We start from the raw sequence: 11,548 nt of genomic DNA on the forward strand, positions 1-11,548 counted from the left end.
ATTTAGTTAATGCACACGTTTCTAAAATGCTTACATTTTCTTTTCACACAAGCTTACCCCATAGCAAAATAATGGATCTTTCAAATATCTTTAACAAATGCTTAAACACATCATGACAGAATTGAAGACCTAATGATCCAAACTTTAAATATAATGTAAAGCCTCTACTTTTGCCACAACAGCTCAAAGAGCTGATAAGAATTATTGTTCTACTTGGGAAACAGCTGGTTCCAATTTGTCAGAGAGGAGCAAATATCACAATGTGCGCTGCAATCTCAAGTGCTGGTTTGGTCCTGCAGAAAAGCCAGATAGGTCCCTACAACACAGAGCGCCTTCTTTTGTTTTTAGATGACCTTCATCAACAACTGGTGCCAGAAGCAGAAAGGGAACAAGTGGGAGGAAACATGACAATATTTGTTATTGCATGGGACAACGTAGCATTCCACCATTCACAAGCAGTCACAAATTGGTTTGCAGCCCATCCGAGATTGATTTCACTTTTTCTTCCTCCATACTCTCCATTCCTTAACCCCATTGAAGAATTTTTGTCTGCGTGGAGGTGGAAAGTCTATGATCATTGACCACATGATCAAATGTCCCTTCTGGATGCAATGGAGGCTGGCTGCAGAGACATCTCAGCTGAAGATTGCCAGGGGTGGATAAGGCATTCTAAACGTTTCTTTCCAAGGTGCATAGCAAGAGACATTATAAGGTGTGATGTTGATGAGAACATGTGGCCAAATGCTGATGATCGTGTAGATTAGGACTTTTTGGTCTGTCATTTTGTTTTATTTTTGTCTATTGTTGTAAACACAGGGCAAAGTGCTTTTTTCTGTGATTATTGATAGCAATATGCAAATGCTAATACCGTAAAGCCTTTACTGCAGCAATTCTGCCCTTTTTTTTATAATCCATAAAGTACTGATGGCTCCACTGTACATATACTATACGAAATTTATCCACACACACAATTTTAGTGTGTTTACAGTAAGGCTGACTGAATTACTGTATTTCTACATTTTTGGATATCAAAGATGGTTTTCATATTGTATACAGTTCAATGAGAAGTAATGTCATTTTTGTAAAGTGATTACTTTTTTACATTTTGACAGTCTGTGCACTATGACTGACTATATGTTCCTGTTGGATAGAAAACTAGTGCTAATGTTTTGATCAAACGACTCAATTATGAGTCAGGTTTGCTGTGTTTTGATAAAGTTAGTATATGTAGAAAATGGTATTTTGCATTGTGAAATGTAAAGTTTGTATTTATTTAACAAAATGTGGTTTTGGTCCGAAAATGAACCATTTGGCCAGGTGTGTGATGTAACTGTGTTGCTGTGTTAAGAGTTTAGAAAAAGTATTTTAAGTATTGGTTAATGCTTGTTAGCAACAGAAAAAAACTGTAACATGCCCTCAACTCACAACAGGAACACAGAGCAGCCCTGCTGCTCTGCTTGTGGCCTTTCGTAGAATCGCATTGTGGTAAACTGCTAGATTAGTTAGACACATTTGTGTTAAATAGATTTGATAAGAGGGTATGGATAACCTACTGATGGGTGGATATTACATACTGTAGGCACACTGGCGTTTTAAAACCACTGGAAGCAAACAGCTTTTTAAATATGCATGATGTAAAATACTTGCAAATGGACTTATACTTGCAGTATGCAGTGCATTTCCACAACCACTCACACACCAATGGAACGGCCGCTGGGAGCAGCTCGGAGCTCAGTGGCTCATCCAAGGGCACCCGAGCCACCAGCTCTACCTCCTGAGCCACGGCCGCCCCTGCTCTGTACTGCAGTAACAAAAATGCTGTATAGGTGAATTCACTGAATATTTAAAGACTGCAGCTCTGACAGTTCGTCATCCTTCGCTAACACATCAGATTATTTTTCTACACCGCGCTGCGTCTTACTCAACACTTCCCACTACAGACACTTTCCCTTCGATTTCACTTTGACTAATGGAGCCCATCACAAATTGGCAGATGATTCACAAGGATGGTGAGAAAGCAATAACAACCCCGCCCCTCGTCCACACACAGAAACAGGCCTTTCCCCTCAGGCCTGGCAGGTTCAGGACAGCTGAACACTGAGCCTCTTCTCCTATAACTCATTTCAGTAACGATGTTAAAGGTTTCCTGATAACTGACGACTAACCCACTTTCATGCCATGAAAAATCCTGAACACACAAATACAATCCAACCAGCATTAACACATTTCCCTGCAAACCTAGACCACGTGAGAAAAACAGTGCTGATAGAATAACAGCTCTTATTAGACAAAACCAAACTGACAACCACAAACAAGCCATTTCTTTGCATCATGTACCTGCCAAACGAACCTTGAAAAAAAAAACCATCCAGCACTGTGTAATCAAAATGGAAATGTCGTTATTCTCTTTTGTTGCCGTTTAAAAAAGGCTCACGGCTTTAACATGCTGCTTGACTTGTTCTTAAGTGAAACATTTTGATGGGGAGTGAGCTGGAGGTTTGTTCTGCCACAGTCTGAAAATGAAAAATAGCACTTTAGAGTTGAGTAAAGCCTAAGCTCTTGATTTTCTCTCAGCTCTGACAGCAAAAAGAAAAGCACTTTGCTGAGAGACAAGACTGAGGATTTCTAGCTGATGACATAATGCTGAGAAAATGTACAGTGCAACCAACTGACACAGACACGATTAATTCTTCATCCTACTGGATGTCAGAAAACTGAAAAGCGAGATCATGGTGGCTTCTTCAGGTTGCTCCTTTTGGCCGACCAACAGTCCCAAAACCCAAAACTACTTCATTTACATATTTCACTCATATTTAAAGCAGCAAATCCTGATGAAATCATTTAGTTATCAAATAATGAATCAGTTACATTGACCGACTAATCACTTCCGCTCAAGTACAGTCTGTCAGAATTATTATCATTGACCTCCAGAATAACTAATGTGTAAAATGTATAGTGATGTGTTTTCTGGTGCTTGTTGTTTGGCTGCACCTTCCAAAAGCATGTGCATGTCATCAGATCAGCCACCTTTATGGTTACGGTTAAATCTAGGTAAATAAAACTACTTGGCAAAAGTTTAGGAGAGGTCTGGGTCATGGGGTGCAAACCATAGTCTCCAGTATCACAGTCAGACACTTTGCACAGCAACAAGCTTCTGACCTGCAGCCCCTCGATGGCCAGCCGCAGCATGCTGGGAGTCAGTTTGGACGCCTGCTTGAAGGTGAAGTTGCTCCAGTCGATGATGAGGATGAAGCCGTTGACCTGCAGCTCCGGATCCTCGATCATGGACTCCAGTGACAGCAAGATAGCCCTCAGTATGTCCACGAATGTGTACCTGAGGAAAATGGAGCCAGTATTAATCTAGTGCAGTTTTATTGTGGCGGTGCATTGCAGTAAAGAAGTCCACACTAAGGCCATTTAGAAACAATGACACTATGACGTTGTCAACCAGAGACCACTGAGTTTATTGTTCAACTATAAAAAGTCCTGCCTGGATTCTTCATATTCTCAAAACTCAACATTATCAGCCTCAGAAATCCAATACGATAAAGATCTCTGCAGCTATTTTGATATTTAAGTCATTGTATCAGTCACTTTTGGCCACTTTTCTTCTCAGTTTGTCATATTTTGCTGCTGTATATAACTCTAAGGAAACATCTCTTGGGTTTGATAAACAATATGAACTTTAACTTACAGTCAGAGATTATGATGAGCGGGTTTTGATATTTCATGGACTGAACGATTAATCAAAATGGATTAAACCAGAAGTTTAATCAGCCAAGAAATTAATAATAACCTGCAGCCAAAGACAGGAATCTCATTCTTCTAGTCATGTTGACAAGAGTTTGTCATCAGACTTCACTGAACCTTCATTTAGGTGTAATTTATTCTTGAATAAATAAGGGCGTCGGTAGCATCAGTTGTTGCTCTATCATGACACGATCTGCTGGAGGTCTTTGTTTTAGGTTTGTCATCATGCCGTTTGCTGCCCTGAGGGTTTTCGTGCAGCTGGTGCCTCTGATACTTCACTCTCCGATTCAACAGTCATGTTTCCTCCTGCCCTCATTATCTCGTTTCTCCGCTCACTTCCTCCATCCGATTCTTCATCCAGAGACCCTTTGGCTCCCTCCAGAGAAACCTTTTTGTCTTAATTAGCTTAACTGCCAGTTGAATAGACCCAGCTCTGTCCAACTGCAAGCACACGTTGGGCCTGCAGTGCTACGTCTAATAGTAGCACTAATAGTGTTTCTGAAATTTGTCAAACAACATGAAACTGACTTCAATGATTCCAGTTATGGAGGAGAAATTCTTCACCTGGTTAAAATGCTGCTCTGACTGACTGGAATTAAAACCTGGCACATCGCTCTCTGTTGCATAATGATCTGGTTGTACAGAGTGAAAATGTGTTTGTCAGTAAGATGATCATGACAGAGCTACAGCAGATGACTTCATCATGGTTTGTGTTATCCTCGTTTTATCATATATACAGTATTTTTTCATTCAACACTATAATATTGGATAATCCAGTCGTTCTGCATTGAATGATGAGGTGAAAAGGTCAACACCTCTCAACTCTGGTTACCCACAGGTCTGGTCTCTTAGTTAAGCCAAACAAAATCACCCTACTTCTACCTTTAACCTTTAACCCAAGTCATTGCTGACAGTGTGGTCACTTACAGAATTAGTATCAGCACTGGACTACATGAAAGAACAGTGACCCAGCCCTTCATTTTGACCCTGCTACACAAGTTAACATGCTTTTTCTGACCTAATCTGTGCTTGATTGTTTTCTGAATGCCTGTGGATCGTCTTTAGGCATCTACAGAAAAAAACGATCCAATGGAAGCTAAGAAGGAAAACTCTTTGGTGGAGCTCCTTTACCGGGCTGACCAGTGCAAAAAGTGACAAAGACTTTGAAGTACACAGCACAGAGTTTAAAGTACACTTAAACCAATCAAAGTGACTCAAAATAAAAACATCTCATTTACTTTTGTTACATGCAGGAGGTTTATTTGTTAATCAGTAGACTAAATGGCCAAAAGTCACCTGTCCACTTTTGTTGAGTCTGCTTTTTGTGATTTGGGCTGTACATACAGTGAGGAGCCCCGATGCTACAGCTGCATTATATTTTAGACAATGCTGCTTTTCTAACTTTGTGGCACCATCCTGGTACTGCTTTTACTGAACACAACCAGTTAAAGAGAAGACTGGGCAGATTTCGTCCAGTTCTCTAAACACTGAATGCGTGGTGCTGATTGGACAGCTCTTCAAACCAGACTCCACTTCATTACAAAGGATTTTAAATCACCGACTCTTCTCTGCTGTGTCCCGTTTGTTTTTGTCTGTCTGATCAGATAACCTCAGCACACACTGTACAGCCCCAACCCTCAGCTTCTTTATTACCTGCTCTGGTCCCAGTTGGCTGCGAACAGGACCAGTATTTTCCTGCCGTATCTGTCCAGATTGGCGAGCACACCGGGGAAACCGTCCTTTAGGGCTTGCTTGATACCGGGGTCGGTGGCTTTCAGGTTCTTGAACATGTCCAGATTCTGCTGTCGGTACTCAAAATACTGTGCCAGCAGCCGGAACGCCTCGAAGTGGTTGAATTTCCTCGCCCGGAGGAATCTGAGAATAAACGCGTCATCTGTCCTGAGGAAACCGATGTCCGGCCTGGTGATGATCATGTCCCGGACCTCCTGGATGTCCTGGTGTAAAGTCTCCGGGTTTTCTTTCAGCTCCACCTTGGCCTTCTCCAGGGTCTCTGGAGAGAGGCCAGCCTGCAAGTGAGTCATCCTTTGCAACAGCGGTCCCTCCACGGGGGACCACACCACACCAGCTTCCAGTGGAACGACAGAATAAATGGCTACCTCCAGCAACAGGGTGAAGTATATTAATCTTTCTCTATGGTGTCCTGATCAGAAGCGGACTTCAGATGGAGGCCTGCTGCTCTGTAGACGTAATCCACCCTGAACTGGAACAGAAGCTGCTGCTATGATGCTCCTATGATGCATTATCAACATTTGGGCCATTCACTTTTGCGCACGGAAACATTTCAATTCCACTTTCAAGAATTCAACCTTATCCTAATTTTCCCACCATGTATATCATGAATCAGGTCCCCAGGCTTCAGGCGGTACATCCAACCTGCTGCACAGGGCGGCCTGAGCTCAGAACCGACAGACAGCCGATTCCTTCCATGTCAAAGCGTCTCCTCTCTCGTCCTTCTCTCTTCTTCTGTGGCACAATGACGACGACAGCATCACCGCGTCCCCGGCGTCGCTCGCGGTGGCCAGGCAATGCGGCACGACCCTGCAGCACCTGCTATATCATCATCCCTCCGCCTTCACAACGCATCTCCATCCGTCGATCGACTGATGCTGCTGCTGCTGGTGTTGCTGCTGGCGCTGCGGCCGAGAGCTCAGTCACCGTCAATCCAGGCAGATTTGGCCGCTGGTTTCTGCGTCTACATCATCACCGCTTCTCACCATCATCTTTCACAGTTTGGGTGCGAATTTAGATCTTAAATCATCTTTCATAAAGCTGAACAGAGGGTGTCCAGCAGCACAGGTGTCCCGCGAGGTTTTGTTTCCCTCCTGCCTCCGGTTTCTGGGTTTTGGACGTGGGTGGGGTGGACTGGGAGGGGGGATTACCGTCTCCGCTCCTCTTGCCGCTGCCGTCTGTGTGCTGGTAAAGTGACTGACAACAAGAGAACCTGTGCTCTTGTCGGTGTATGGGCGCCACCGGCTGGGGGCAGGAGGGAGAGAAAGGGGTGGGGTGCGGTATCAGATGAAAAGAACCAGATATAAAAAGGGATGCAGAGAGGGAGAGAGGTGAAGGTGGCAGGACGATGGAGAACATTTGTAACGGCCAAAAGCTAAGTAAATGAGGGAATATAGATAGACGAAGCATGTTGAAGGAGGAAAGGCAGAGGCAGGAAACTCAAATGAACAGGGAAAGGGAGGAATGGGTGAGGAGGGGGTGAGGGATGTAATTTTGTAGATCATTTTCAAAACCATTTTTCATTTTTGGATGCGTTTCCCCTGCAGTTCCAGGCAGTTATTGGTTTCCACAGGAATCAAGTAGCAGACTTTTGAAACTTGCTTATATTTATGGTCATCATGTGCTGATTGATTTGAAGACTCTACATTGTTGTACCATCGTGGACTTCATGAAGAGTGTACTGTACACAGGTCAATGTAAAATAAATAATTTAAACAACCATGAGGGAGGACCAGCGCTGTAGTGCTAAAATGCCAGTAGCAGCTTTTGGTGCTTTGCTTTTCCCTTTCTCTTATGGTTTTCTTTGCACTTCTTTGAGTTTGCATGTGCAGCTTTGTGCATGCATTTGGGGGACATGACCACAGGGCCCCAGACAGCTGCCCACTTTGGCCTGAGGGTATTTTACCTCTCGACAGAAAGGAAGGACAAAGTGAGTCGGGTGGAGTATAGTGCAACAAAAGTGGGAGGGAAAGTTGAATGGATGATGAGGGGAAGCAGGGCTGGACATTCACTCAGTTAAACCCTAAAATTCATTGTCTCTGTCCGATGAAGTACAGCTTCAATAGCAGTCCAGATAAAATGGAGGGGTGCATATGTAGAGAGGGGAAGGGGGAGGGAGGTGGCACCTGCTCCGTGGTGACCAGACAGCTGCACTTTAACATGCTGAATTAATTTTCTTTGTGCCTACTTATCCCTTCTCTGGTTTACACATGGCTGAGTGCTGGGTTTTACATGTGCAGTGCAGCTAAGCTACTTTCACTGTCGGCCACCAAATCTACACAGGTGTCTAACAAAGTACAACAAACAAGAAGGATGGAAAGAATAAAACTAAAAGTTAGACTGCTTCGTTTTTAGCCACATTGCAGTGAAATAAGTCCTGCAGTCAGTCACTTGTTACAGTTCAGGGCTAAAGTTGTGTTCATCAAGATGTGGCATTTTTATTTCTTATAATGGTATTTACTAATCGGACAAAGAAGAAGGGGAGGAGGAACAAGAAGTGTTATTTCAGACAGACACCAGTCTTTGATTTCATGGTGTGAATCTAACAGATAAACTAGGCTAAACTAAACTTTAAAAAGCTGAGAGAATGTGAAATGTTTCAAATTAGATTAATTTCTGAATTTGGGAGACACTTCTGGCCATAGTGTGTCATCAGGACAAAACTTACTGGTCACATTTTATACCGACAACAAAAATGACAAGTCTCACCCATCACAGAGACTGAGGTTCCAGCTTGGACAGCGGCTCCAACGAAGGCTTCCTCCATGTCCCACACTGTGCTCCTAGAACACTCAACGCTTTAGGCATGATTTCATCCTCTTGTCTGGATCTGCGCCTCACCACAGTTTGAGCATGGAGGCCTACAGAAGGTTTGTCCTAACATGCAGAAAGAGGGACCTCCGCCACACAGGTGTGTCTTTGTAAACTCTGTCCAATCAGGTCAGTTTGCCTCAGGTGGACTCAGTCAGGTTAGAGACACATCTCAGTGATAATTAAAGCAAACTGGGTGCACCTGAGCACAGTTTGGAGCCAAAGCAAAGAGTTTGAATCCATCCATCCATTATCTATACAGCTTATTCCTGAACAGGGTCACGGGGGCCAATCCTAGGTGACATAGGGCAAGAGGCGAGGTCCACCCTGGACAGGTCACCAGTCTATCACAGGGCTGACACTTATAGACCACACACACGGGCAAGTTAGAGTCGCATGTCTTTGGACTGTAGGAGGAAGCTGGAGCACCCAGGGTGATCCCACGCAAGCACAGGGAGAACATGAAGACTCCACACAGAAAGGTCCTGGGTCAGCCCGGGCTCAAACCCAGAACCTTCTTGCTATGAGGCGACAGCACTAACCACTGCACCACTATGCCAATAGTTTGAATACTTGTGTAAATTTCATTTCTTTTCTCCCCAGCTTTTGTTTTTAATACATGTGGGGGAAAAAAATTCTAAAAAGATGTTTTTACTTTGTCACTTTGTATCATTGAGACAAAAACTGTGCTTTTCTCCATTTCGAATTAACAACACAATAAAATGTGCAAAACTTTCTGAAGTGACTGTTTACACCTAAATATTTTTACAGCATCATAAAACTTAACTGTTGAGCTATTTCAGCACAGTGCACTAAAGCACAGCACATTGTGTATTTTTTCGTTTATGGGCATTTTATGTCTTTTGTTATTAGATAGCAATAAAGTAAAGATGATGGGAAACGAGGAAGAGCATGATGCAACCAGAGGAGATGCACCCCAGCTGCTTTCTACGTCATCAGCATCAATCAAGTTGCTCTCTAAGGAATTCAAAGAGCGATTTCCTGGTACAGGACTTTGCTTATTGACAGTTGTCATCGAGTGAAACTGACCTCCTGTCTGCCCCACAACAATGTACAGACAGGCACAAAACAAACAGCTGGAAATGAAACATTCAACACAACAAGAACTTCCTTGTGTTAAAGGTGTTTTTATTTTCTGCTCCACCTCCTTTTATGAGGTGGTTCGATATAGCTCAAAGACCTGAAAAGAACTTCATGTCAAAAACATCAGCTCACTGAGGGATGCAAATGAGAAATAGATTTTTCTGAGAGCATATTTCCTACTGTACTAAACGCATAAGAACCGACCTCCCACTCACAATAAAACAGATCCATGATGCCCTGTTTTTCTCATACATTTGTCTCAGTAATTCAAAGACACATACAACCATCTCTTTCTCTTTAAATATGTCTGAGCAGGTTGTGGATTTGGTGCTACAGGATGTTGCTTATCTACACACCGCTCCATGTCTTTCCTGATTAACATGCTTCATATTGTCATGCTGCCCACACACCCTCTAACTACACTGAGCAGCGGATCACATCCTATCAGTGGGGGGTGGGGAAAGCGGCAATATCTGAATAAGGGGGGGAGCAGGGAGAAAGCAACAGGGTCCCAGGGGAGGCGGGGGGTGACAATAATTGCCCTGAGCTCTGACGGGCCTCTGGAGCAGATTAAATGAATAGTGAACATGCATTGGAAATTACCTTTGGTTTCCAGTGGCCCAGCTGTCATTTTCTCAAGTGCTCCCTTGATTTGGCTGCTGGTCTCTGAGGACTGAGTGGTTGATTGACAGGCGGGCTTAAAAAGGTAAAGCCTTTTAGAACTGTGCTGAACATATACGTACCATGAATTCCCCCAAATGTGTCACAGACTGTTGATTCAGTCATTTATTCATTCATTGTCTGCTAATTATTCCTATTTCTGTTCCACCGTCATACCGCCTTTAGAGTTCAGTGTCCAGTTTCTGTTGTTTCTGTTTTAGAGCGGTATTGATTCAGCTTTTTGATCGCTGTGGAAGATGTATTGCTGTGGCTGAACTGTACCACATTTTACCTAGAGGTGCTTCTGTTTTTCATCTTAAGTTGGTCAATATAAATGAGCTGGACAAAATAATAGAAGACCCTGCCATTATAATCCAAAGCACTTCAACGGCAGCACAAACTGTACTGGAAACCAGTCTGTCCAGGTTCAGAGTTGGTACGAAGAACCTTGATATTGAACTCAACCGAGGATGTTAAATATTTCACTAGCTTAGATGGAAATGCCTTATAGACACAGCTGATGTCTTCTAGGAGCCAGTGAGGTCCATCTGACCTTTTCATGTAATAGTGGTGAATACGAGAACTGTTTTATGTAATGATTGGAATGACGCTGTGGCTGACAGCAGGTTAAGGGTAGTGATAACATTCAGGGTATGTTGTTCAACCTCTGATTAAGAAGCCAGGCCTTGATCAAACTGTTTTGAACAATTTTAGACCTATCGCTAAGCTGTCTTTTATTTCGAAAATTTTAGAAAAGGTGGTGTATACACAGTTGAAATCCTTTTTAGATGAGCAGAACTTGCTGGAAGTCTTTCACTCGGGTTTTAAAACCCGACATAGCAGAGAATCAGCCCTGTTGAGGGTTTTAAATGATATTTATATGGCAACTGATGCCGGCAATTTTGTGGTTCTTGTTTTATTGGATTTGACAGCTGCCTTTGATATGGTTGACCATGATATTTTGATATCGTGGCTGGAACAATTAGTGGGTATCCGGGGCAGTGCCCTGGAGTGGTTTAGGTAGTATCTGCCGGGCAGGACGATGTCTGTTGAACTCACAGATATTGAATCCTCATCCTCAGTGATAGCGTCTGGGGTACCGCAGGGCTCTGTGTTAGGGCCGCTGCTCTTCTCCTTATATCTTCTTCCTCTGGGCAGTATTTTTAGAAAGTACGGTGTTTCATTTCACTAGTGCTTAGCCCGAGCAACGTTAGTGAGCTCCCGCTAATGGACTTGGGCTGTTTGATGGAGTATGCGCAGCCAATTGTTACTAGCCTAGAGTTCAAAGTTGACTCGGGTCTTAAGTTGGAAAGCCAAGTAAGTGCGGTGGTAAAGGCTAGTTTTTTCCATCTACAACGGCTGGCAAAAATAAAACCATTTCTTCCAAGGAATCACTTTGAGACAGCAATACATGCATTTATAACATCTCGCTTGGATTACTGTAACTCGCTTTATTTTGGGGTTAATCAGAGGT

General features: G+C 43.3%; 1 protein-coding gene across 1 annotated transcript in view; it reads right to left on the reverse strand.

The window, feature by feature from the left end:
- Window positions 1-6,929, reverse strand: part of clvs2 (clavesin 2) — a 27,697-nt gene extending 20,768 nt beyond the window's left edge. Inside the window, exons 1-2 of the mRNA XM_020588513.1 lie at window positions 5,404-6,929; window positions 3,160-3,334 (exon numbers count right to left, since the gene is read on the reverse strand). Of these exons, the coding sequence (XP_020444169.1) occupies window positions 3,160-3,334; window positions 5,404-5,792 (564 nt within the window). The 5' untranslated portion in view covers window positions 5,793-6,929. The remainder of the gene's footprint in view (window positions 1-3,159; window positions 3,335-5,403) is intronic.
- Between the last annotated feature and the right edge of the window lie 4,619 nt (window positions 6,930-11,548).

Source organism: Monopterus albus, unplaced genomic scaffold (genome assembly GCF_001952655.1).
Source record: "Monopterus albus unplaced genomic scaffold, M_albus_1.0 scaffold547.1, whole genome shotgun sequence".
Lineage (NCBI taxonomy): Eukaryota > Metazoa > Chordata > Actinopteri > Synbranchiformes > Synbranchidae > Monopterus > Monopterus albus.